At 46.2% G+C, this 27,774-nt stretch overlaps 2 protein-coding genes across 6 annotated transcripts in view; both read right to left on the reverse strand.

The window, feature by feature from the left end:
- SRSF4 (serine and arginine rich splicing factor 4) overlaps positions 1-17,507 on the reverse strand; it is a 28,614-nt gene extending 11,107 nt beyond the window's left edge. Inside the window, exon 1 of the mRNA XM_042996043.1 lies at positions 17,309-17,507. Coding sequence (XP_042851977.1) covers positions 17,309-17,415 — 107 coding nt within the window. The 5' untranslated portion in view covers positions 17,416-17,507. The remainder of the gene's footprint in view (positions 1-17,308) is intronic.
- Positions 17,508-17,749: 242 nt separating this feature from the next.
- MECR (mitochondrial trans-2-enoyl-CoA reductase) overlaps positions 17,750-27,774 on the reverse strand; it is a 37,791-nt gene continuing 27,766 nt past the window's right edge. For 3 of the 5 annotated variants that reach the window (XM_042996044.1, XM_042996047.1, XM_042996046.1), the window contains 3 exons: positions 25,821-25,881; positions 25,589-25,661; positions 21,965-24,187 (listed from right to left, as the gene is read on the reverse strand). In XM_042996044.1, the coding sequence (XP_042851978.1) occupies positions 24,027-24,187; positions 25,589-25,661; positions 25,821-25,881 (295 nt within the window). In that variant the 3' untranslated portion in view covers positions 21,965-24,026. Of the gene's footprint in view, positions 18,007-21,964; positions 24,188-25,588; positions 25,662-25,820; positions 25,882-27,774 lie in introns of those variants that run through there. The other 2 variants (XM_042996045.1, XM_007097888.3) reach the window with 2 other exon arrangements.

Here is a 27,774-nt window from a genome sequence, read left to right on the forward strand (position 1 = left end):
AGTAAGGTTAAACAAACACCCTATAAACTACATTATCAGTACACTTTCAGTGTGGTCTAACACCACGGCTGTGAAGTCTAGCTTTGTGACCACTACCTATATTTAAAAACCAAAACCATGTTAATGATTATACTTAGTCACCAAGGAAAGTTACAAGCAATGCCTTTAACAAAGCTGTGTCCGCAGGCAAACACTGACTAGTGTTCTGCTGTGTCTAAACACACTGGAACAAAGAACAGGTTACAAGGCTTGCCACAAGTTCATCCAGCCTGACCAAAATTATTCCAGTTTCCTTAGCATGTAATGCTGTACTCAGCAACATGCTAAGTGAAGTGAGAGAAGTTCCTTTCAAACAAGAGTCTCCCAAGGTGACAACATACAGCTGACAACTTTGGTGGGTTCTTTATGCTGAAATGTCTATGAGTGGCATTCAAACTTCAAGTCACAGACACATCCAGTTGTTCAATGGGAAATGTTTTGGAAATGTTTCGCACTAACACAATTCAGAAGCCACCTGACTCAGTTTATGGGCTGTGAAATCTAAAACATGGTTTTATGCTTCTGCAAGGCTGGAACTGCCGTGCAGCTTAGTTGAGAGTCATTCTACACAAGGTCATTATTTGACAAAAGCAAAGCCTCTCTCAATCACTGACTTAACTACGTTAAGTGCCTTACAGTCACTGAAAATCTGTAATCGATAATATAATTGTAGCTGCTTCTTCCCTTCCTAAAAGTGGAAACAATAGGAAAGCTGCACTGTCATTTTTAGGGACAAAAAAATTAAACAAAAAAACAAATTAAAAAATCAAATGGACTTTCTACTTAGGTTTATTTCTCAATGAATCATAAAACATTCCCCTGCCCCCAAAAGTACCTTCCTCCATTTAGCCGTCAAGACTGGTCATAGGTCTATTTTGCCCACAGCATCACTGATCTTGGCATCGTATGGGCAAGAGCCTGATGCTAAGTAACGAGCGATGCGAGAAAACCTTCAGCCCCGGGCGTGATGAAGTGCCCCCCGGTGCCCCTCCAGGAGTGGCCTGCTGGCTCAGCACCATTCACTGACCCTGACTCATCTAATGTGATGTCAGAAGGACAACATCAACTCCCAAAGACTGAACAAATCACAGATACATCCAAACAGTATTCTTCAAGATAATTAGGATTTACAGCGACTCGAGGGTCAGAGAATATGCAAGCCCCTAAGCTCTGCCAATCATCTGAAACAGCAAGCCCAACTTCTGTTAACAACAAGTGATGCTTCTGTCAGACCTCTGGGGAAATGCACTCTCCCAGACTTAAAGGCCATCCTGTGAATGCTCACTCTATCCCACGGCTGACATGCAGAACCCATTCTGACCTGGACGGGGAAGTAACGGCAATCTGTTAAACGGAGGCACAATTATCTAAAAACAACAATCAATGCTCAGACAGGCCAATCTTTCTTTGCAGCCAAGGCTGAAGCAAGGCATACCTTGCCAATAAAATTCTTCCCTGAGTTGGAGGGACAAATTTGTGTTATGAGAGGAAAACAGCCCTTACAAATCAGTCCTTCCTTAATATTTGCTTCTTAAGTGGGTCACTTCGTAGACACATTTCTGGGTTATCCAAATCACTTAAAATAGCTACCTTGAAATCAAATTTATTTTGCACAAAAAGTTTAGCTACTACTCCACAAAACTGATTTGGGAAATTCTTAATTTTCATTATTATTTTTTAGTAAACTCTATGCCTGACACGGGCTCAAACTCATGACCCCGAGATCAAGAGTTGCACACTCTACTGCCCGAGCCAGCCGATCACCCTCATTTGGGAAATTTTAAATGTCAAAGTCCAGTCCAAGGATTATATTGGGCATGTGACTGTCACTGCTCTTGGCCAAGGGCATGCTGGGTGGGTTTGGAAGATTAAATCAAATATCCTCTTGCATCACAAGCCACACCTGACAGGACTCCTGTTTTGAGAGCAAAGTAAAGACCAGATCAGTGTGGTTGCTTTACCACATTATTGTTTATTTAGGTCTGCTTTACTGAAAGAATGACTGTTTCATTCAATATGCAGTGAATGGGTTCCTCAGATAAGGCAGGACGACTAAATAGTAACAACAAAATGTTACTTAACATTTATTAAGTAATCTCTATAGACTAGACAATGTTATCTTATATTCACAGTACCCAAGAGCCAGGTACTACTATCCCCATTTTACAGATGAGGAAACAGAGACACACAGTGTTGAAGAACTTGCATAATAAAACAGCAGAGCTGGCGTTCAAAGCCTGTGGTAGGACTCCAAAGGGCAAACTCCTAACTAGGAAGACTGGAGTGGCAAGAACTGGCCTGGGTTCTAATCTTGGTTCTGCTACCACCCAGCTCTAAATCATTTTATTCTCCTGGATCTTAGTTCACCTGTGAAACGAGGGAGCTATACTACATTTCCCTAAGACCTCTCCTAACATCAAAGGTGTGAGAGGTAAATGTTATAATGGCATAATTTTAGCCAATATGGTAGCATTAGAGGAATACAACAGCGGCAGATGGACAGGGATAAATTTAATTTTTATCATCTAGAGTACCTTTTAAAACTATTTGTGTGGGTCCCAATTTTAGTTTTAGATTTTAATATCTCTGAACTAAATTTTAGTGCCTTCAAGATAATAAAGCTCTCCCCGATCAATGACATCAGAGGATCTTTCTAAACTGATGGTAACATCCCTTTGTGCTTTGTAGCAAATAACAGGAAACTGATCTCCCCAAAAGCACTCTGCTTGTGAACCCTTTTGTCAAAATAAGGAGGGACACAAAATGCGCACATGCATGTAAATGCACAGTACGCCATCGGCATGCGTGTATAGATGCACACCACCTCCGGTGTGACCTGTAAGCTCACGGACAAAACCGACAGATTTCTCTCTAGCTGTGGACACCCTTCCCCTTCTACTCGGTTAAAACCTACCATTTTTCAATAATGCAGTATGAGAATAAAGAAAATGAAGGAATTCAGGAGAATGAATCTAAGAACAAACTTAAAAATCCCTCCACGGCAGGGCTTGCTAAAAATAAAAACAAACAAAGCCCTTCCAATGTGCCTCTTCTTGCTTTACTCCTGGATGTCTCGTCTCTCACCGCACGCCACCCCCCCCCCACCCCGCCCCATGTCTGTATGAAAGAAAAAGTATGGCCTATTAAATGCACACTATTTTTCAATTAGGAGAAAACCTTTCTTCAACATTTCTCTGCTCCTGCCTTTTCCCTCTTTTCCTCTGGGTCGTGTTTTGTGCTGACAAATTTAGCCAAAACAAACAAACAAACAAACAAAAAACGATGGGAGTGCCTGTCATTTTCTCCCTAAAAACTGGGGACCCTGACTGTTACCCAGTATGGACAGGTATCTGGACGCCACAAGAAAAGCCACCCCGAGTTATGTGGGCTGCTGTCCACTTCAGTCCAGGCTTCTACCACTGCCAGTGCTCTGGTCCCCAACAGCAGGTGTCCTGCCCAGGCTATCAGAGCTCTGCAACGCTGGAACTGGAATCGCACGGCTTTCAAACGAAAGCACTCCAAGACTTCGCTTTTCAGAAATGTTAATCACACTTTTCCACCCGAGAATGATCATGCGAGCCTGTGCTACTGCTAAATAGGCTTCCCCTGGTCCTAACAATCTACACCAACGGCCCCCGACACCAGTCTGCATGCTCCCCTGGAGAGCATGTGCCCTTCTATCCCCCCTCTTTCAGAACGGGTAGGGTCCTCTCTGTCTTCCAGACGTCTTCACTGAATAGGGAGGCCGGGGAAGAGTCCTGTCTGAAAAACGAGGAGCAGGACTTCTCTGGAGGCATGCCGTCAAGCTAACGGGCAGGGCGTGACTAACGGGGTGCCCGCTATCGGCCAGCTGGCGGGGAGTGGACGAGAGGAGCGAGGGAAAGCGAGCCTCCATGCGTGTGCCTGCGATCACCCACCAATGCTGCTTACCGAGGGGCACGCCTTGGTTGTTCTCTCTATAAGAAACATTTGCCCCTTTCCACAGTAGATCTCTGCTCACCTTTGTCCTACAACTGTGCCACATGCTTTTCTTTGTATGTGGACATGACAGTCCTCAGCCAACCATCAGCAGGATGTGAGTTTTGTTTTCCCAATGTGGTGAGCCATTCCCACATTCACTCATTTTCCTTGTAAGAACCGAACCTCTCCATGGCTGGTCGGGATTAGGGATGTTGCTGTAGCCAAGGAAAAATTTTCATCTGTTGAAGTTAACCCATGGGGTGGCTTGAACCCTCAAACTAGGGTCAATGGCACTGTTCTTTAAGGGCAAGGCCCTTAAATCTACCCTGAAAGAAATGGCATTCAGTGAACAGGAATCAAACAGCTTTCTTTCAAAGTACTCAGTGTTGGTCCTACGCTTCAGTCAACTTGGTGCTTACGAGGTGAAAAAAGTCAGGACACACTGACAGGACAGTAATTAAAACAGTAATCCTTGCTGCCTGCGTTAAGCGCTCGGGAAATGGCAGACAGACTCTTCTGCGGCCCTTCTCTAGCGCTCAGCTGAGGCCAACTCAGAGAGAAGTTTGTGCGTGAGAACCGTAACTGCCCCCACTCCAAAGGTCTGCAACATTCCAGGGAAGCAGTGGTCAGGCCCTCAGAGTAGAGCTAACCAGTGTCACCTTCACTGCTCTGGGTCACTGATTATGGTTGCAATCTGACTTTCCTGGTAACGGTGGGTTGTTTATGACCCACCAACCAGGAGCTCCTACCACATCAAGTAGGTTCCTGAGATCCTTTCCTATCCTGAGACGGGAAGGAGGCTGCTCTGGGCATTCTGGCCTCCCCTTTCTTTAGCCTCAGAGGAGGGAGGGCCATCGAGGCCGCCCGGAGAAGGTGGATGACTTACCCGTGCTCACTGAGTGGCAGAGCTGGGGTGCGACTTCAGGGCTCACCAGTACCCAGTCTGGGGCTCTTTTCACGTCGGCAAACTGGCAGTTCCCGCACACCAAGAGCTCTCTGATTAGAGCTAGTGTGGATTCCTGGTCTGCAAACGCTGGCCACAGCTCAGTCTGCACTTGGTCTTTCCCCACCTTCAAAGAAGAAAACCTACCTCATGACTTCTCTCTGCTGGAGCCCCTGACCATCTAATTCACTCCCGGGACTCATAATCACCTCTAACCATTCCTCTCCGGTTGCCCATTCAGTCTGCTGCCTAATTCTACAGGTTTCTCATCTGCTGGGCCCCTGAGGGCATCTTCTTCATGTCTCATCAGCTTACTTAATTCCACATGGATGTGGCTATTCTTAGCCAACCTGTCTCTTGGTGTAGCAGGGAAAGCCAGCTCCTACAGCATCCCTTTGCTCAGAGGCCTACCATGACTCCTAAATATCTTTGTTTAGACAGGTCTCCAAACCTGAATGCCTCGATTACACAGGGGGAAGCAAACCGATCTTCTTCCACAGACTCGGGTCTCACACCCTTGCCTGACTAATCATCTGAGCACCTTCTTTGGCTCTATTCTATTTTATGTTTTACATGCTGTTTCTGTGGCCTTTCAAGGACTTGTTCTTTTTTCTTCGTGCTGATCCTCTCATTTGATTCCGTGCTCTTTAATGACAAAGACTAATATTTAGTGTAGTACCTGGCACAGGGTAAATAATTCATCTCTTATATTCTATTCATTCTTCATCTGTGAAGAATGTACTATGATCATTATAATTATTCCCACTTTACACCTGAGAAGACTGAGGCTTGGAGAGGCTAAGCTACTGTTCATTGTCAAGGAGCTCATCAACGGTGTGGCTGGATCAGAACCCAGATCCATCCGACTCCAGACTCAAGCTCTTAACTACAAGGTTACCCTGCCTTTGTAAAAGCAAATGCTTCTTCTCTCCCCCAGTCCTGAGTACAACCCTTTTCATTTAATAAATGCTGCTGCTTGACCTGATAATCTAACCTCAGATAAGCCAGGCTGTATTCAAGTTTTTTGATAAGTGGGGTAAAATCTCCAGAGAAAAGAGAAATTGATCTTGGGGCAGGGTGAGGCACCTCTAAACTTGGGGTATGTGACAACCGGGTTACTTTCACTCTTGTCTTTTGGTTCCCATTAGCCAGTGTCAGCCATCTGGTCCTTCGGAAAACATGTGTGGGTTCAGAACATAACAGACTAGAAGAATAGAGGAAAAATAAGATTATTCTGTGCAATCCCCATTCTGGAGGTCCCACAACAACCCCCGGAATCTGTCTTTGGTTTTAAGGCTCGGCAAAAATTAGACCAGCATAGAGATGACAGAGGGTCAGGCCCAGAGGTGGTAGATGTGAATGGATACTGACAAGATTATGTATTTAAGAAGGATGCATTTAATTAGTTTTGTAAGAAATGGTGACTGGGACCAAAAAATATAAATATAAGCATGAATGGTATGGAAAAAAATGGACCAGAAATCAAAGAATACTGTATGGTTTACAGACTTCCAACTACATCAGGATTATAGCAGCAACCAGGAAAGTACTTTGCAGATGACAGGCAGCTAAGATTGGATTTACTTTTGTTTAACTCCAAACTACCATTAACAGGACTACTCCAGCCCACCAGAATCTTCCTTCTTCAAATTCCTTTGTAATAATTTTTACAACTCTAAGGTTTACTGTCCGCTCACAGAGGACACTAAGACTCCACGCAGGTAAGTACCCTGCCGAGGCTACCCAACACCTGGAGTCTTTCCTACCCTAAAGTCAACATTCATAACATGTGTTACTGCCTCCCATACACCAACGGAAAGATGCGGTCCAAAGAGCAGACACAGTTTGACAAATGCCCACATGAATATCAGCATCTTATGACAAATATTAAACGGTAAGAAATAGCATTTCTGCATCTGATAGGTACTGATAGCAGTAAGTTGTGAACATTTATAATCTAAGTTACTAGTGGAACAACACCTAGCAAAATTACCAAATTTTATAGTCTATCAAAGTTTAGGAAAACAGAGAAAGGTAACATCATTAAGGCCAGGCCATCTCTAAAGAAATATTTATGTATTGGGGTGAAGAAAATATAATAGGAACATTCAATATCCTAAATACCAAGCATAAAACAAAATTCCTCCAGAAGAGAAGGTAGAGAGGAATCTGTATCAAGTTCAAATTTAGTCTTACTTCGTAACTACTCTATGGGCCTTTCGAAAGCCAATTCCTTTCAACTATCCAAAAACTGTTTCAAAATGAATCAAAGGTTGTTAAGCGATTTCACTTTTATGAGGCCACCACTGTATTTCTACCCTATAAAACGGGAGTACTCCTAGAAAGTAACACACTTGTGAACAGTTTGTGGGTCAAACTATTACAACCATAACCCTTGTCATAACAAAATGTATTTAACTCAACATGGCTACTTTCTTCAAAGGGGATGGGGCAATCACACCCGTGTCCTTTTCAATTTTCTGACACTCACTACTAAGAGTAAATGAAATGAAAAGATCCCACAAGAAAAGGGGTCAAATATTCCCTGATGACACACTGACGTTCATGAAGACAATCACAGATTAAAAAAAAACATAAAAAAAAAAAAAAAAAACCAACAAAAAAACCCCCCAAAACCTTCAAGAGATGAACGTCGTATTACCAATTTAGAAAAAAACTGTTGGGACTTAAAAGATTACTGTATGTTACTCATTCCTAAATGAAACAGAGATTTACAACCAGCAGACAGTGCTACTTGATTCCACACAAAAGCTACAAAAAAACCCAGTTCATACTTACCTCTAAATGGCACTATGAGTGGGTAACAGGTGTTAAAGCCTCTTAGAGGTTATACCTCTGGGGCCATCTTGGCTGTCCCCATATCCCTCATAACCACTCCACAGTCCCTGGGTTGCTGCCAGTTTCTTTTCCTTTTTGGTTAAAGATGCCACTTCCTATGCTATTTTTCAGGGATGCCCTTTCCTTGAAACCAGGCATTTAATTCATTTAGTATTTTAACAAAATTCTCAAGTTCTTTTAACATTAATGGATCAACAACTTCTTTTCATCCACATGAAATAACTTTTCTCAAAGTCAGTGCTTCTGCTCTGTGGTACCTGACTCTTGTGCCCGAGCTTCCTGGTCACCTCTCCCATTCCTGAAGGCCGGATTCACACCTCCCTCCTTTGGTCTCCCGGCTTCGTCTGGGTTTGTGAGGTCTGTTTACGAATGCCCCCCCATTCTGGCATCCAGGCCTACAGACGTGGCTGGGGGACTTGATGGAGGGATAACAAGTGTCGTTTGGGTGCTTCTTCAGGTATCATTTGTGGTTCCCGAGACCTCCAAACTTTGATCTCAACACGCAGGAAGGGTCACGTAGGGCATTTCTCAAAATATGGGCATACAAATCCAGAGCACAGCCCGATCCTTCGCCTTCAGGTGCCTCCAAGATCAGACAGCCCTAATGATACTGTGACAGAGATCATTTAACTGCGTCTCCTTGCACAAATCCTACCCCGGTCAGCCATGACAGAGCTGACATCACCTTACAGCTCTTCAAAGAGCAGCCTATCACTAGCAGTTTCTGTCCAGGGCCAATGTCAAAAAACAGTACTATCTGTCTCATTTTTGGCAGTAACTTTTTAGCTTGTTGAAGACTCTGATGAAAGACTAAAGACTGAACAGGCTGTGGAACCTAAACTACCTTCTCAACCTTGAACGCAAGCAAGTGCCAGAACAATAGGATTGAACCATCTGGAAGGAAACAGCACAAGAAGCTTTGGCTGACACTGCTCATGCTGTATCTGGCATGGGAATAAGAAAGAGCTTCAGTTTCCACAGTTGTCAATAACTCATTCTGTAACCTTGAGCCAGTCACTTAGTTGCCCCATGCCTCCATTTCCCCATCAATACAAACTAGAGACAACACTTGTTTGTAAGGTGCTTTGATACATGCAGTTGAAAAATAAATCACACAAGCGCATGCTGCTGCTGTTTTTTAAAGTTTTGAAATTTTACTGTTAGCTTACAAATTTATAAATACCACCTCCAATAGTCTCCTCTCAGATACTAGGAGGACGTTTCTTAGAGAAGCTCAAAGTACAATTTTGTTTAAGTTACTTGGAAACATCTAGAAATATTGGGAACCCAAAACACATTTTATCTAGTCTACATCCTATGCTTATTTTAAATTTTATTATTATTTTTAAACATTTATTTTTTATTAAAAAACATTTTTAACATTTATTTTTGAGAGACAGAGAGCGAACAGGGGAGGGGAAGAGAGAGAGGGAGACAAAGAATCCCAAGCAGGCTCCAGGCTCTGAGCTGTCAGCACAGAGACTGATGCAGGGCTCGAACCTACAAACTGCGAGATCATGACCTGAGCCAAAGCCAGACGCTCAATCGACTGAGCCACACAGGCGCCCCAAACGTTTATTTATTTTTGAGAGAGAGACGGAGACAAAGCGCGAGTGGGGGGAAGGGCAGAGAGAGAGGGAGACACAGAATCTGAAACAGGCTCCAGGCTCTGAGCTGTCGGCACAAAGCCCGTCGCGGGGCTTGAACTCACGTGAACTGTGAGATCATGACCTGAGCCAAAGTCGGACGCTTAACTGACTGAGCCACCCAGACGTCCCTCCTATGCTTATTTTTAAAAAAGGGACAAATACTTCACATGGCCCTTTTATTCCTATGATACCTCAATGAGGAAGGGAGGACCAAGACATTAAAGTGAGGAACAGGGGCTTAAAATGACTTGACCAAATAATAAAAGTAATGTTTATTCTTATCACAAACTGGGAAACCAGGACCATAGAGTGGAAGTCTCAAGCCAGAGAAATGAGGCCAGCAGCATTTGGTCAATATTGCAGTATGGTATTATCCTTTGGCACTGATTTTTCAAAATGACAGAACTTAAAAAATTACCCAAGCCTTAGGAGAAATAAAAGACAGCATACTTAAGTTCTGGATGTAGGCAGACTTCCCCAAGAGACCTCAGTATAAAAACAACGTGGTCACATTTGCAATGGTTATAACTACTAATAAAGAACGCTGCTTAATCCATAGTCCCATTTCTCATGATTTCTGGCTTAAGGAAAAAAGTTCTCGGTTAAGACACGAGACCACTCGTACCTGTTAAATTCGCAAGGATTTTACACAACACGTGTGCCCAATGCTGGTGAGGCTGCCGTGACAGGCGCCATACACTGCTGGTTCTAGGGTAACTGGTACACAGCTCTTCTGAAAGTTATTTGGCATCATAAGCATTGACAGCCCTGAAAACATTCTTTCCTGTTGTGAATTTTATCTCATAGAATCTGTCCCAAGGAACGATAAAAATACAAGGTTTTATGCACATGATACCCATCACAGCGTTATTTTTAACAACCAGAATTTAGAGATGACCTAAGATGAATGGTTGGGTAAATCATGATTCAGCCATACAATGAATTTTCTGCAGCCATTAAAATGATGTAAGATTTTTATGTAACAGAAAAAATACATGAGATAAATTAGGCAGAAAAAGTGGAACATAAAAGTGCACATATGACCTTATGTTAAAAGGATTTTGTATTTAATTTCTAACCAGTCAAAAAAATTTTTTAAAAAAGTTCTTGAATCTGTTATGCTTGGTAGGCTAAATGGATGAGGCTTAAAGGCTGCAAGATAACTTCCTCATATACAATTTTAAACATTCTAATTAAAAAATCATAATACTAAAAAGTTTATAATGAAGGGTAGCTGAGAAATCAGAAAAACAGGAACTCCTAAACACAGCAGGTGAAAATACAAACACTCTTTGTCTAGAGTAATAGAACCCAATAGGTAGCAAAAATCTTAAAGATGTGTAAACACTCAGACTCCCAAAGTCCACTCAGGAATCTACCCCAAAATTTATATAAAGGATATTCAGCACAGTGCTATAACGCAAAAAATTAGCAAAAAACTGAAGACAACCTAAATGTCTTGCAACATGGTTTTAATTATGTACATTAAATAACATGTGGGAACACTATGAACCCCTTAATAATGCAGCTGTAGGAGAACACTTAATGACAAAGGTAAAGGATCAGGCTATTTTTTTTTTTAATTTTTTTTTTAAACATTTATTTATTTTTGAGACAGAGAGAGAGCATGAACGGGGGAGGGGCAGAGAGAGAGGGAGACACAGAATCGGAAGCAGGCTCCAGGCTCTGAGCCATCAGCCCAGAGCCTGACGCGGGGCTCGAACTCATGGACCGCGAGATCGTGACCTGAGCTGAAGTCGGACACTCAACTGACCGAGCCACCCAGGCGCCCCAAAGGATCAGGCTATTAAGTAGAAACAGAAAAGTTATAAAATAGGATATATAGTATGACCCCGACTTTGTAACAAAGATGGGGAAGCAAAAGAAATGCATGTGTGGGTCAGAAAAGGCAAAGTCTCAAAATGGAGACAGTGTCATCTTTGGATGATTATTTTTGTCCTCTGTATTTAAAAAAAATTACAATAAATACATAAACATTTTATAATCAGAAATAAATACATGCTATTTTGAAATGTTTTAAGAATTAAGAATGGGTCTTTAATTTTAACTAAGTATAAACAAAGTTTTCAAGCACTCCTTTAAACAAAACTGTTTTAATCTCTTCTTAGTCATAAAATTAATTTAGAACCAAATGCCTTACTTTTCTTTCTTTCTTTTTTTCTTGGGGGGGGAGGGGGAGAGGGAGGGGGGAGGGGAGGGAGAGGGGGACAGGGGGAGAGGGGGAGAGGGGGAGAGGGGGAGAGAGGGAGAGGGGGAGAGAGGGAGAGGGGGAGAGGGGGAGAGAGAGAGGGGGGAGAGAGAGAGAGGGGGAGGGGGGGAGGGGGGGAGAGAGAGGGGGGGGAAAGAGAGGGGGGGAGAGAGGGGGGGAGAGAGGGGGGGAGAGGGGGGAGAGAGAGGGGGGGAGGGGGGGAGGGGGGAGAGAGGGGGGGAGGGGGAGAGAGGGGGGGGGAGAGAGGGGGAGAGAGAGAGGGGGGGAGAGAGGGGGGGAGAGAGAGGGGGGGGAGAGAGAGAGGGGGGGAGAGAGAGGGGGGGAGAGAGAGGGGGGGAGAGAGAGGGGGGGGAGAGAGAGGGGGGAGAGAGAGGGGGGGAGAGAGGGGGGAGAGAGAGGGGGGAGAGAGAGAGGGGGGGAGAGAGAGAGGGGGAGAGAGGGGGGAAGAGGGGGGGGGAGAGGGGGGGGGGGGGGGGGGGGGGAGGGGGGGGGAGAGAGGGGGGGGAGAGAGAGAGAATCCGAAGCAGGCTCTGTGATGTCAGCACAGGACCCAATGCAGGGCTTGATCCCACGAACCCTGAAATCATGCATGACCCGAACTGGAATCAAGAGCCAGACACTTAACCAACTGAGCCACCCAGGCGTCCCAAATGCCTTATTTTTCTTAACAGAAAGGTTCAAAGCCTTGGACCATAAGAGTTCAAATGTGCCATTATTATTATTATTATTTACACTTTAACCATGTGCTTTTAGGGTATGTCACCCATAGAATTATTTAAAATGGATGCAAAAATCCTGAATAAAAGATTAATTGATTAAATTACTATCATAAAAAAATTATAGATCATAATCAGTTGGGTTTATCTCAAGAATTCCAGGATGGTTCAGCATCAAAAAATTCTGGAAATGTAATATACCATTATTAACAGGTTAAAAGGAAAACATAAAACAATTATCTTAGATGCAGAATCTGACAAAATCCAACACTCATTTATAAGTAATAAGAAACTTCTGGTACAACTGAAACAAGATAATGATCTTAACCTGATAGAGGTTGTCTCAAATGTGCCATTATTTATTAAAAATTTTTTTTAATGTTATTTATTTTGAGAGAGAGAGAGAACAAGCGGGGGAAGGTCAGAAAGAGAGGGAGAGAGAGAATCCCAAGCAGGCTCCACACTGTCAGATCCGTGAACCATGAGATCGTGACCTGAGTGGAAATCAAGAGTCAGCCACTTAACCGACTGCGCCACCCAGGTGCCCCTCAAATGTGCCATCATTTTTGAGGGCAGAACTGCCTGAGGACAAAAAGGTGGTGGGTCCTTAAAGGGAGAGTGCCTGCTTTTTCTTTGTCACTCCCGGCACCTACAAGTTGTACTGTTATCACAAAAATGATAAAGCATTTATCTGCTATTTGATGACAGGTGAAGATAATCTCCCACAGTTCAATTAACCAGAAACCATACCTGGAACATTAACCTAATATATTTCTGCTATTGCCCTTTTAAAAGAAAAGACAAGAAACCAAACAAAACGAGCTCCCATCAAGGGCTGGGAGAAAATCCCTGTGTACATTCTGGGGTTGGCAGGGATTCATTTCCATATCTAAAATCTAACAATGCTCTACAGTGATCAGGGACAAACACAAGGATTTGACTCACTGAAAGAGTCTTAACATATTACAAAAATTAAGCAAGGTACCTTCTACTTAAAGGAATTTTCAAGGAGGAAGAAAAGAAAAACTTCCTGGTAATATTTAATATACTGTGAAATTTCTATTAAACGGACCAAGACACCCCCTAAAAATTCCAGCTATTCACAATTTCACCGTAATATGAAGCATAGGTGTGAAATTTATTATAGCCAAGTTTTTCTGGAGGGTTTTAATTCATTCCTTTAGCCACCTAAAAATAAAACAAACAAAATGAAAACCCTCAATGATTTGGAGGTTTACCTGTCCAGTTATTAGGCAAGTAAAATAATCTTAGGGTGTGACAAGTTAAATTTATTAACTAAGATATGGAAAAATTAAGATCTAAAAATCTATGACTGAAACCACAAGATTTTGTAGCAAGAGAAACGACTGTATTAAAAAATCTTCTACACTTTACATGAAGCGATTAATAAAAAAGAAAGCCCACAGAATTCACAAATAATCAGAGGCAGCAAAAGTTACCAGAGGTGGAAGGCTATAGACAGGTAGTGCTAACATTGTTGCTTTCTTGACCCTTGGTCCCACAGTGGCTCTTGCTGGAGTTGGTGTGGCAGGTACGAACGTAGGAGACCCCTAGGGGATCTGGAGTGGTCTATATGGTCCTGGAGATCTACATCACGTTTGTGGTTGGCAAACTGAACCACTTTTCTAGGAGTTCTCTAAAATAAAGGCAATCTAGATTACAGTTGCCTGGAATAATAAAAAGGTGGGCCATGAACTATTGTATATATACCTTTTTTAAAAATGTTTTTTTAAATTTTTGAGAGAGAGAAAGAGAGAGAGAGAGAGAGAGAGAGAGAGAGAGAGAGAGAACGAACAAGCGCGAGAGCAAGAGCATGAGCAGGGGAGGGGCAGAGAAAGAGGGAGACACGGAATCGGAAACAGGCTCCGGGCTCTGAGCTGTCAGCACAGAGCCCAACTCGGGGCTCAAACTCACTAATGGTGAGATCATGACCTGAGCTGAAGTCAGACGCTCAACCGACTGAACCACCCAGGCCCCCCTTGCATACATACTTCTTAAAATTCCATGAGGATCCATAAAATCCTCTCCTGGTCACTGAGTTTCCTTTGGAGAGCTCATGTGGTTCCTCATATACCAGTACTTTATGCCTGTTTAATTCTGAACTTATCTGTCTATTGATATATCTCACTTCTACAAATTTGAACTCCTCAGCAATTTATCAAAATCCTATCCTGCCAAAATCTGCTTTAGCATTTCAATTACTAATAATTACAATCCATGTATGTTAACAACTGCTACTCAGGGAGACCTGCTACCTTAGCGTCCAGAACCATAGACTTACGCACGTTGCTAAATTATGCCATCTTTCTTTTTGTTCCTTCTAGACTCCCGTGTGCTTTTGCAATCTAGTCCAGTCAGTTCTTGCTTGAAATACATCCACACCATTGGTCCTTTGCTCAGCAGTCGCTTTCCTCTGAAGGGAGTCCCCGAATGCTCCCGGGTGAGCCCGTTTGTCATACCTGCCTTTGAATCCCTGAAATGATTTCCCATTCCTCAACCTTCACTTTCCATCACAGGTTTCACACAGATCATGGTTTAGCAGAACCGTAAAAAGGGAACAGTTCCCCAAAAGAAATCCAGGTAGAGTTCTGCAAGGATCTGTCCTTTCTTGTATCTTACCATTTCACAGATTGCTCAATTACTCCCTCCAGAGCTGTTCAATTCCTATCCAGGATTTTGGATGCTCAGTGTAAAATTTTGTGGTTGATGTTTCTGGTTTATGTCGTTAAATTTCTAGATCCTTCATGAGACTCAATCCAAGCTTGGTTACTCATTATTTCTCAAGTGTTCCTAATAGGACAACCTCCTCATCACTGGTTATGACATACATTATTCCCCACTTTATTTGAAGCCCCACTCAATCCATTCTTCAAAGACTATTTCAAACAAATCTCTTCAAGCACACCATCGCAAGTTTTACTTGAGTTTAAAGTGAGAGCAAGCATTTCTTAACTCAAAGTGTACACGCCATAACCATCAACAATTTACTCGGGAGCAGTAAATTTCGGGAGAAAGCAATTTCTGCTTTCTCTCCAATCCATTTAGCACAGCAGCAGGTATCTTGTTGGTGGGTTATCAACGGATTTGTTCCATTAACCACTTTACCATTAACATCAACATAATTTCCTGCTATCACTTGAGTGCCTTTAGAAAACAGATCTCACCAAATGCGCTTCATATTATCAAACACTTAACCTGTCTCCAAATGCTCACAGTCAAATTCATTTGATTACAGTTACCGTTTACAGCTACAAGCCAAACGCATTACAATTATCTCTAATGTTCCTTTTCTGTGTGGATGGGAAAATTTAGAGTCATGGAAGTAACCTGCCCACAGATAGTTAAGTGGTGAAGCTAGGATTTGACCCAAGTCTGTCTGGCTTCAAAAACCATGCTTTCCCCACAAAATTTGGTTCCTCTGTCAACTTAGTTGGTCTCTGAAGAAAACTGGGCATTTTAACTTGATCTTTCATATATGTATCATAGTAACAACAAAAACTCACTTTACTTAGTAAATTTCTTAAGAAACAAATTTCTCTAGGTCCCGAATGAGTAATTTCCTAAGCCTTTTATTTACAGTCGTATACTCCAGGGGCTGAGCCAGCCAGGCCAGGACATTGTCTTTAGTAAGATGATGATTCTTCCAAAGCATCATTCTGAAATTACTTTTAAAACCTAATCAACAATATGAGTATATGGAAGCTACCAATTTGTCTCAAATGTGCAACTCATACTTAGGTATTTTTCATAACTTAAGTGTGAGCTGCTCGTATTACAATGGGGAGTAACCTGTAGCCATACCAGACCTGTTGCAAAGGTCTTTTATTTTTTAACAAGCCAAAAGTTCCTTCAAAACTCAAGGTTTAGCCCTAAAATGCTCCCCTACTCCTTTTAATTTTTATATCCAAGGCTTTCAAGTCCTACCTAACGTTCCCTGATCCTCATAGTTTTCCTCTTTCAACATCTTCTCCAAGCAGGACTCATCTGTTTTCCCTGAAACGTGTAGCCCCTGCTGGCCCTGCTTTGCAGAAGTAGAACGGGAAAAGAACAGACCATACCCGGGGAGGCAGTCAGTTAGCAATTTCGAGCTGTGAATCTGTCTCATTAACTAGTTGACGCAGATACTAGCCAGGGTGGCCACGATTCTCTATCAAATTCTACAACGACAAAGTATTTTTTTTTTTTTTTTGGCAAGTTGTGGAACGGAAACCACACCATGGAAACTCTGTAAGGAGTTTTAAAGATAACGAATTACGACTTTAATTTACTCTTGTAGAGAGATCGCCAAGGCTTTCAGTAAGGCAAGACGATACTTTCGAAACTGTCACTAGACTACTCACTCAAACCCGAGTCTCCCGCCCAAAAAAGTGTGACACATGCAAGTCAAAAAAGGGGCCTCCCTCCAGAGCTCCTGTCCCCGGGAAAGACGCGTGGTGACCGTCTGATCCACTACACTGGGCAAGAGGTGAAAAGGGAGCAGGAAATCCTGTTTGTTTATTTCCAGCAGCTCTGAGAGCGGGAAAGGTCGGTCTCTAAACGGAGACGAACCAGGCCCCGCTGGCGGGGCCCGGGAAGGAAAAACCCAGGCTTCCTCAGGGCCTTGGAGCCGTACCCTCCCTCCTGGAGTCCCAGTCCCACTCGGGTTTTCCTTCTCCCCGTCCCACTCAGATCCTCACCATCATTCCCATTATCCCTCCACCACCCCCACCCGCGCAGGCGCAGTGGGAACCAGGGCCTACCCGCGCCCCCGAGGCGCCGCGACTATGGCGGAGCCGGAGCAGGCCGGTAGTAGCTCCGCGCCGGGCAGGCGTCGCTCTCCCGTCCCCGCCGCCTCCCCGCCACCGCCGGGGCCCTGTGCCCACCCGGCCGATCCCTCTTCTGCCCTCCTCACCCGTTCTTCAGATCCACCTCCAGAATCTTCCCGTAGCCCTTAAAGAAGCGCTCCACATCGCGCTCCCGGGCCTGGTAGCTCAGGCGGCCGATGTACACCCGCGGCATTCCGGCAACAGTGGCGGCAGCTTGGCCCGGCCCCAGCCCCCCTTAGGCGGCGGCCGGCGAAGCGAGAGCGCGGCGACGGCGACGGCGGCGGCGGCGGCAACGGGCGAGCGGCGGGACGGACGCAGCCGAACCCTAGCGACGTACGCGAGCACGCAGCACGCGAGCGCGCGCCTCCCGCCTTCCCCGCCCTCCCCGCAGGCGGAGGGTAACGGGAGGGAGCACGCGTTCGCTTCCCGCCCGGCCAGGAGTGGGGGCGGGGCTTGTCCATGGGCGCTCCAGCGTGAGGCAGGGCCAGATGATCGACAGGCGGCGCAGGCGGGGCGGACGGTGCCCGCCTCCCGGCACGTCCTCTCGCGAGCTCGCTGTGGCTGGGCCTGCGCCGCCTTCCGCAGCCGGGTGGCTTCGCTTCTCCCCCGGAAGTGCCTGAGGCTCCTCCCGCCCTGCAAGCGTTCCTGCTTTTGTCCTTTGAACCGGGAGTGGTTTCGACTTCTGAGCAGGAGCTTTGGAGTTAAGTCCGGCTTCTAACCGTCTTTGTATCCGTGACCTTGGGCCGGTTACGCGCCACTTCTCTGAGTCTCGTTGGTCTTCTCCCTGCAAAGGGAATAGCAATTCCAACCTTCCAGAGCTGACTAGAGAGTTATACATGAGAATACGTCAAGCACTTCGTACTGTTCCCAGCACATCGCAAGTGCCCAATAAATAATACCACTATTATTTTTTTAAAAATAGGACAATTTAAAGAGCAGTGTGGAAAATGGAGAAGGCTGGAGTTTTGGAGCTAAATTAGGCTTGACACTGACTAAATTACTTGGCCAATAACTTATTTTCTATTGTAAAATCAATTTATCCCATTTCAATCGGACGACCTGGGTAACTAAATCCGGCAGTATATAGGGAAGAGTGTACTGCTTGGGACAGTATCTGGAACGTGGTAGGAACCAATAAATACTGGTTCCCTTCTCACGAACCCAATTTACCTAGAACCACAAAGAAGTTTTGTTTGCTGTTTTTATTTATTTGTAAAATTGTGTTTTGAAAGGATAATTCATTAACTGGTTCAAGTAATACGGCGAAAAGTCTTATCATCTCCGTCCTCTGGCCGCCTAGTTTCCCACCCCCGAAGCAAACAATGTAATCAGTTTCCTAAACGTTCTTTGGGAGGTACTTCACGCAAATAAAGCAATAGTAGTGTACTATATGTACAGTTTTGCACTTAACTATATTTTGAAAATCATTCCATCAGTACAAAAGGAGCTTCCTCAGGACTGTTTTTATGGCTTATAAAATACCATTATACACAGTAATTGACTGAATAGGTGCAGCAATGAAGGATTTTGAGATAGGTTCAAACCATTTGCTATTTACACCTGACGTAATGAGTAACTTTGTATATACATATAGGTAGGATGTATTCCTAGAAGTATGACAGTTGGGTCAAAGGGTGTGGGCAAGTGTAGTTTTGATAGATATTGCTCAATTCTCTTCCATAAGTACCTGTTTCTCCATCTCATCATCAACACCATGTTATCAAATTTTATGATCTTTGTCAATCTGATAGCTGAAAAACACTATGTCGGGGTAGTGTAATTTGCAGTTATCTTGAGTGGAGTGAGCCTCATTTCATATCTTTAAGAGACACTTAGACTTTCCTTTCTGTGTCTGCTTACGTTTTTCCCCCCTTTTATTTATGGATTCATAAGAGCTCACTATATATTAGGGAAATCAGCTCTTTGTTAGATGAATTGGAAATATTTTTTCCTAGTTTGACTTTGCCCAGAGTGTTTTCTGCTATGCAGAAACAGAAGATATTTATGGAGGCAATTTATCCATCCTTTATTTTTCTTTGATTCTGGATTTTGTGTTGTGGTTTTTCTCACTCAGGTTTAAAACAAAAACAAAAACAACCTCTCATGGTTTATTATGCTATTTTTAGGACTTATATTGCAATCTTTGATCCATTTGGAATCTAGTTGTGTAAGGATCATAATATTCTTAAGAACTGGTACTAACCTTGGTTGTCTTATAGTCTGATCAGCCTATAGTCTGATCAGACCACACCTAGTCTGTCCTGTTGATTCTTCCTTCTAAATGTTGCCAGATGCATCTACTTCACTCCCACTGGCTAGTTCAGGCCCTGTCATACTGTTCACGCATCAGGGTTTTTAACTGGGCTGTTACTTCTGTCTGCAATATGGTTGACTCCTTATTCAGGTCTCAGACCTTCCCAGCCCACCTTATCTCAAGTATCCCATCACTAGGATACCACTGTATTTTATTTGATTTTTTCACAGCACCTACCATACTCTGCAATTACCTTGTTTATTCACTTGTTCATGGTCTTTCTCCACTAGGATGTAAGCTCCCTGGTATCCAGGGCCAAGTTCTTTGTCTCTCTCCTACTGTATCCCTAGCACCCATGACAGTGCTTTTTCACATATGGGCATTCAAAATAGTTACTAAATGAACAAATGAATGATCTCTTACCTGAACTACTTAAACAGCCTCCTGATTCCCCTTTTTTCCTGCCTCTCCATGAGATACAGACTCAGGGAAATTTGAACTCTCTTCTGATTGACATGTTAATGATCACTGGAGCCAAAAAAATCAGGACTGGTATAGGGACCAGACAGGATCAGGGGACCTGGCCCCTAGTGTCAGATCTGCTGCCTGCTGTGTGACCTTGAGCAATTCACTTCACCTCGCTTGGCGTCTTCCTCTTCTGTAAAGTTATGATATTAAAATCTCAATGATAGAGGGAAGTTGCAAAAATCAAATGGAGACGTGGGTGAAAGGGTTTATACATTGCAAAGGGTTAAGGGCACAGGGAAAGCTTTCTTTTCTTTCAGGGAGTGCGAACATCTCCTTACCTCTGCCATGTTCCTGGGTTTTCCTGCCTGCAAATGCAGGCAGATATTGTGCCAGGCCTAAGTCTCTCTTCTCTACCATTTCCAGCTGCTCTGGATGGGCCCAGTGTCTTACCCAGGGCATGGTGCCTACCAAGAAGCATGAGGCTGGCAGATGCAGGCAGGAGCTTTCAGGGGCAAGGACATGCGTGCCTGCGACACTCAGATGAATGCAAGAACCTTTTTCTTCTGGGCCTCACGTCTTTCCCTGAGGAAAGCAGGCTTATCTATCTCGGCTTATCTATCTCATCTCCCAAGACACAAAGCAGTCAATATTATGTCCGTGGCTGTAGGTGGTGGCAGGGTGGATGCTCCCAGAAGACAACAAACAGGGAGCACCACAGTCATGAAGCCTCAGGGCGTCAGGTGTGCCCAAGCTTTTTGGTTTAGGAGGTAATGCCTGTTCGTCTTCTTTCAGTCTCCTGGAGCCAAAGGTTCCTCCCCCAGCCATTTAGAAAGGATTTTGTTTATTTAGTGGGCCAACAGAGCTGTCCCAACTCCACAGCATGAAAATGAAAAACAGCCTCCTATACTTGTAAAATATGGAAGAGATGATCCAGTTGAAGTCAGACCCTCTTTTGCCACGGTCTTGTCACCGTCTCCTTTCTCTGCTGGCCTCCTAGATGTTGGTAATCCTCATGCCGGCCTTTGAAATTTCTGCGGATTTTACTTGTCTGAAATTCAGAAGCCTGGGAATTTCTGACTTTATCTCTTCGTTTAGTGCCTCCCTTCTCCCAACTGTCCCCCAAACTGCTGCCAGAGGAATTGTTTTCCCAAAGCACAGTTCTCATCTTCTGGCTCAGAAATCTTTTGTTCCCTATTGCCCACAGGCTAAAGTTCAAATTCCTTAGTGGGGAATCACAGACAGCCGCAATTCAGTTTTTCAGCTTCAGCTTGATTGATTCCAATATAAATTGAATCACAGAATATGTATCACTTATGGTTAGCTTCAGAGACAGCCCAAATTCTACAAAATTAAATAACACAGAGGCTTGTTTCTCATGTAAAACAAATCCTGAGGTGGGCAGCTGGGGCTTCCAGGTGCCAGGAACCCAGGCTTCTTGGATCCTGTCACTGACCCATTCTTAACATGATCAAAGATGGCTGTACAAATTCCAGGAATCAGGTCTGTGTGCCAGCCAGGAGGAAGATGGAAGGGGAAGAAACAGGTACAGGCTGGATGCTGGCTATATGTTAAAGAGGTTCTTAAGAAATCAACACCTACCACTTCCGCTTGCATCACAAGGGACGGACCTTGTCTGCTGCAAGGAAGGCAGGAAAACTATTCCAGGCTACCACGTGCCTATGGAAAAATCATGTGTTCTTAGGAAGAGAATGGATATTTGGGGGGAAATGACAAGATTCTAACATAAATGCCCTGCCTCCATAATATATTTTGCTTAATCTGGTCCCTTAGTCTAGAAGGCATGTCTCCCTTCTCTGAGAAAACTATAATCATCCTTTAAAGCACAGCCCAGGGGTGCTGGGTGGCTCAGTCGGTTAAGTGTCTGACTTCGGCTCAGGTCATGATCTTGCAGTTCGTGAGTTCGAGCCCCGTGTCAGGCTCTGTGCTGACAGCTTAGAGCCTGGGGCCTGCTTCAGATTCTGTGTGTGTGTCTCTCTCTCTGCCCTTCCCCTGCTTGTGCTCTTTCTCTTAAAAAAGAAACATTTAAAAAAATAAAAATAAAGAAAATAAAGCACAACCAAATGTCACCTCCAGACCCCTAGAGATATTGTTCTCAGGATGTTTTGCACGGCCCTCCACGGGGTCTCTAACCATAGTGTTAGGAACCTTCCTCCATCGTGTCTATCTCCTCTGAGTCTGTACCAGGGGCTGCCCCCTCTCCATGGCTGCAGGCTCATCATTCCCCTAACCCAACACTGTGGACTCCTCCTGAAGAACCTAATTCTAACCGTTCATTCCTGTAGCCTTTGGGCAGCCTCCTCCACCCTCTCAGGCATTTTTTTCAAGGACAGAAGACAGGGGACGGGAGGGACTTGGGCAAGCTGGGGCCGATCCTGAGCCTACGTGCACAAGGTAGCAACTCTTATCAAGAGGACACGTGCAGACCTTCCCCAGCTCTGGGCTGAAGCCAAGTCCTTTTCTCCAGAGGACCCACAAGATGCTCCCAAAGGCAAGAGCATTAGGTCAGGGGCCTACGTACGTGTCTGTGATAAGCCTGGGTGGCCTCTGGTCTTCTGAGCCAGTTTTCCCACATCACCCTGCTGCTGAAAACCCCTCTGTGCCTCGCCAGTTCTGAAGGGTAAGTCCTGACTTCTCGAACCTTCCTGCTCTGACCTGTACCCACAGCTCCCACCTCAGCCCTCACACTCTCCAACCTCAGGCAGCAGAAGCAGGCTTGCGCATGTGCTGCTGGTTCTGCTGGATGCACGTTTTCTTGCTTGGCCTTCACCATATGCTGTGGATGACACTTCTTCCACAAAGCCTTCCTTCAACCCTCAGGCAGAGTTGCCGTGTCTCCAGGGCCCTCTGGACACCTCTGTCAGAGGCCTCATTAGTATGCCGGGAAGATTGGTCCCCTGCACTAGGCTAAGCAGCCAGAGGGCCAGCCCCCGCCTCCGCCCCCTCACAGGCATCCCTAGCCTCAGGCACACACTGGGTATCTAGTAAATACTCCTTGAAAGAGGCTCTTGAGCTAAGGGAAAGTAGGCCCGGTGACCAGGGAACATTCCCGAGTCTCTAGTTTTTTTCCATCAGGGTGAGTGGATCATAAGGGAAACACAAAAAGTCACATGATGTCAAACTCTTCTCTTTCTCTGAATAAAGCTACCCATTTTCAGAACCCACTTTCATGTCAGGAAGGCTCCCTTGACTCCAGGCCTAGGACAAGACCTCAGTTATGCCATCATAGCACTTCGCATGCATCTTCTTTAGAAGCACTTGAATCACCAGGGCAGTGATTGTGGGACTGTTAGCTTAATTCAGGGTTTCTCAACAGTGGCACTATGGACATCTTGGGCTGGATCATTCTGTTGAGGAAGGCTGTTCTGTGCACCAGATGCTATCTGAGCAGCATCACTGACCTCTACCCACTAGATGCCGATCGCACCCTGTCAATTATGACTGAAAACGTCTCCAGACACTGTCAAACGTCCTTGGGGGTAAAATGACTTCAGGTTGAGAAGCACTGGTGTAACAACTATTTCCCCAGTTAGGACAGACATTCCAGGAGGGTGGTCCAGCCACCTGAGACCCCGACTCCTTGGCTCCTTAGCCTGGCATTCACCCTCTCAGGTAGCTGATCCTCCTCCCGTCCCACACGGAGCCCCGCACCACCCAGAATGAGTCAAACCTTCCTTTCTGCTCCTCTGGGACAGCCTGGGGGTGGAGACTGCATCCTACTGGCTTTTGTACCTGCCGGTCCCCACCCTCACTTTGCTTTCAGGGTGGTCAGGAAATCATCGCTGGAGGACAAGTTGGAGGATGGGCAAGGGGGCTTCTTAATGCTGGAATGGCAGGTGCACAATTGAGGGTTCCTCTCGACAGAGATGACTTCTGTTGGTTTTGTGTGTGTCTGTTCTTAGGAAGTTCAGACTTTATTAGATACCCAGGGGCTGGCCCTGGATGGCTTCACAACCCCCCTAGTCAGAGGGCAGCCTGGGGAAAGCTGAGGGCCCTGACCGAGGGGCCCGAAACCAGTCCTGCCGATCCGTCTTCCCTCCCACCTCACTCTGGCTCCTATGCGATTAGCACATGGTCAGAATCTGCTTTGAAGACACGAAGGGCTGCATTGAGGCTTCCAAGGCACGCTGGTAGTCCTGCAGTGGGACCTCGGAGCAGGCAGGGGCCGTGAGCTGGCCTCGGCCGATGAGACTGCACAGTGTGAGGATCAGCTCCTTGAACTGGGCTGTGGGAGGTTGGAGGAAGTCAGACGTGGGAACAGCGGCAAGACAGACCGTGGGCCACCCCCAGTGGCAGGAGCTGGCGAAGAACTCCAGGGAAGCCCGAGAGCCCAGGCTTGGCCATGGATAGGGAGGCTGTGGAGGCAAACCGGTCCCCGGCGGGGTAGGACAGAGGAGACGGGGAGCGGCCCCAGGAGCTGACGGGCAGGCAGAGTGGTGGCTACGAGGGCGCAGACCCACAGAACCTGACTGGGATGTGACTGGGAGTCGTGAATGGCGGGAGGGGCAGGATTACTTTGAGTCAGCTAGAAGAGGCAGCTGGAAGAGGCACAGGGAGGGGTGGCTGTGCCTGGCGGGCCAGCTGGAGTGGAACAGACGGGCTTTGCTCAGGGAAAGGAGCTTTCCCTGAGAGCCCAGGGCTCCCTTAGAACCCTAGGAGGTGAGAGGTCCCGAACATCCCCTCTTAGGGCCTGCCCCCAATATGGTCCAGGAAGATGGGAAGTGGCAATATGGTCTTGGCTTAGGCTGACAAATGTTTTTTCATAGACATCAAATCATGCAACATTCAACTCTAATCACGCCCCCTGTTGAAAGCGCTTCGGTGGCTCTTCACTTGCCTTTCAGGTAGAGTCTGAGCTCCTTAAGGTTTGCAAGGCCTGTCATAATCTGGTCGCAACCTATCTGGCCAGGCTCCCACCCTCCGCAATGGGCTTTTGCACGGGCTACTTTTCCGGCCTGAAATACGCCACTGACGCCACCACTCTCCTCCCCTTCATCGGGGTGACTCCATGTGATTCTTCAGTCTCAGCTCGAGGGGTAACCTTCTGGGCAGCCAGCCCTCCAGAAGAGGAAGAGTCGTGTACTGGCTCAGGTTCTGGACTCGAAGAGACTAGTTCACACCGTGGCTGCACCACTCCCTAGGTGGGGCGACTGGACAAGCTACCTAACCACTCTGAACCTCAGTTTCCTCCCCTACCACACAGGGCTAACGACGTCTAGGCAACTATGATATCCAAACTGAGAAGGAAATAACTTGTGCAGACCCCAGGGTTAGGCCAGGCAGAACCTATCACTAGTAATGGTGGGAGCAGGATTTGAACCCAGGTGGGCCGGCTCCAGAATTTACTCCCTTTACGTGGCTGTCTTCCATAGCAGTTTTCCCCACTGGCAGCTGCTCAGGACGGGGACAGTGTCTGCCTTGCTCAGTGCCGCCACCCTCCAGGACTAGCCCACTTTACCCCAATACCTAGTTGCTGGCTGTGGCTGTGGCTAGAGAATATTTTCCTTTAAACTGTCGTGGTGCTGGGGAGCCAATCACCTCTCCAGAGCTCAGAACGGCTGGTCACTTCTGCAGTAGGCACTGCCCTCTCATGTGACCGTTCGCAATGGGGCCATCATCCACTCACCTGGACTGTGGTCCTTCTTCCACTGGGATAACCAAAAGCCTCGAAGTTTGAGATCCTTAAAAATGAGCTGGCTCTGTGGACACAACAAGGGCGTACTGGGCTCTGAGGGCAAGCACTTCGGGTGATGCCTAAGGTACAGACCCGCCCACCCCCACCCTGCTGCCCAAGGACAAGGGCACCATGTGGGTTTGGACAACTGTGGTGTCCAGGTCTGCCTCCCTCACCAGCTTACCACAGAGGCTATGACAGGCTGCTTGGCCATTCCCCCGTAGGTCACCATGGTTCCCCCAGGCCTGAAGAGACCAGAGAGAACAGAGTGGGTAGAGACAGAGATAGAGCTCTTCTCAAACCTGCCGGAACACTTCTATTCCCACCCTGGTTTTGTTAAAAAAAAAATTTTTTTTAAATATTTATTTTTGAGAGAGAACAAAAGAGAAAGAGAGGGTGGGAAGAGAGAGAGGGAGGGAGGGGCAGGGAAAGAGGGAGACACAGAATTCAAAGCAGGTTCCAGGTTGTGAGCCATCAGCACACAGCCCGATGCGGGGCCTGAACTCACGAACCGTGAGATCATGACCTGAGCCAAAGTCAGATGCTTAACTGACTGAGCCACCCAGGAGCCCCTCCAAGCCTGGTTTCTGAACCTTGATCTCAGAATCCTTGGGAATGTTTCAAAAACTACAGATTCCTAGGCTCGACCCAGACCTAATGTATCAGGAAGCAAGAACCTGTATTAAAGTCAACCAACAGGGGCGCCTGGGTGGCGCAGTCGGTTAAGCGTCCGACTTCAGCCAGGTCACGATCTCGCGGTCCGTGAGTTCGAGCCCCGCGTCAGGCTCTGGGCTGATGGCTCGGAGCCTGGAGCCTGTTTCCGATTCTGTGTCTCCCTCTCTCTCTGCCCCTCCCCCGTTCATGCTCTGTCTCTCTCTGTCCCAAAAATAAATAAAAAAAAAAGTTGAAGAAAAAAAAATTAAAAAAAAAAATAAAGTCAACCAACAAACACGTCGCCAGATGACATGATGTTTAGCCAGGGTTGGGAGCCCAGCGATCTAACCACCCAGCCGGGCTTGGATGAAGTGTTACAAAGAAGCACGCTCTATTGAGAAGAGCTCAAGACCTGGCTCCCCTCCACTCCTAGATGTGTGGCTTTGGGCAGTGCACAGACACTGGCGCAGTGCAGACCTCTGCCCTCCGTCTGTCCGGACTCACCTGAGGATCCGTGAGGTGAGATGGCTATACAGATAAGGAACAGTGTGGGCGGGGAGAGGGAGGGCAGTGGGCAATTGCCGTCGCTGCAGGAGGGGTCTTGCCAGGACCTGCTGTCTGACACCCATACCCGCCCCAGCAGTCCAACAGGGGAGAGGCTCAAATGATTTTTAAAAACTAGTAAGCTCGGACTTCTGTGCTCCATTTAACCTGTGTTCCCTTCCCCACTCCCTGGCTTTTAGGAGTCTGCTGGTCAACGATGATGGTGGGTGTGTACGTGGTGCTTTATGAACTACAAAGTGGAAGCTGTTGCCGTGTGAGGCGCGTAACTCTTTGTCCATGAGGTTTGTGGGCAGTTTGGTCTTAAGTTCCTTTCGCCTGACACTTGTTCCAGAAAGTAGCTCCTTTCTGGGATCAAGCCCTCCCCCCCCAACTCCCCACAGCCTCTGAACTTGTTCTAATCTGAATAGCTGACGTTTACTGGGCGTTTTTTAGGTGCTGGGGCCAGGTCTGAGCATTTCCATGTGCGCTGATGTGGTGAGTCGTCCCTGGGACCCCCAGGGAGCACTTTCATTGCTCTCATTTTACAGCGGGGAAAATGAAGCCCACCTCTGTCTGTATGGCGATTTGTGCATCACCTCAGTGTCTTTAGACGACCCTTCTGAGGCAGAAAGGGTTTCTATCCCCCACTGTACACACGAGGAGACTGAGGCCTGGATCTTTTATGTATTGCCTAACTTTTCACAGGCCCACAGCTAGTAAGTAGCAGAGCTGGGACTTTCTGACTCCAGTGCCTACATCTGTAACTACTGCTCAAGGCTTCCTCCTACAGCGAGTGCCGCGGGGGTCACAGGCTGCCCTTGAGGCTGCCGAAGTAGGGCGGGAGGGGTGGACGCAGGAGTCACGAGAACTTGGGGTTAAGCCTGGCTCTTCCACTTCCTAGACTTTGGGCAAGGTAATTACCCTCGCTGGGCCTTGTATCA

The sequence above is a fragment of the Panthera tigris genome, chromosome C1, assembly GCF_018350195.1.
Source record: "Panthera tigris isolate Pti1 chromosome C1, P.tigris_Pti1_mat1.1, whole genome shotgun sequence".
Taxonomy (NCBI): domain Eukaryota; kingdom Metazoa; phylum Chordata; class Mammalia; order Carnivora; family Felidae; genus Panthera; species Panthera tigris.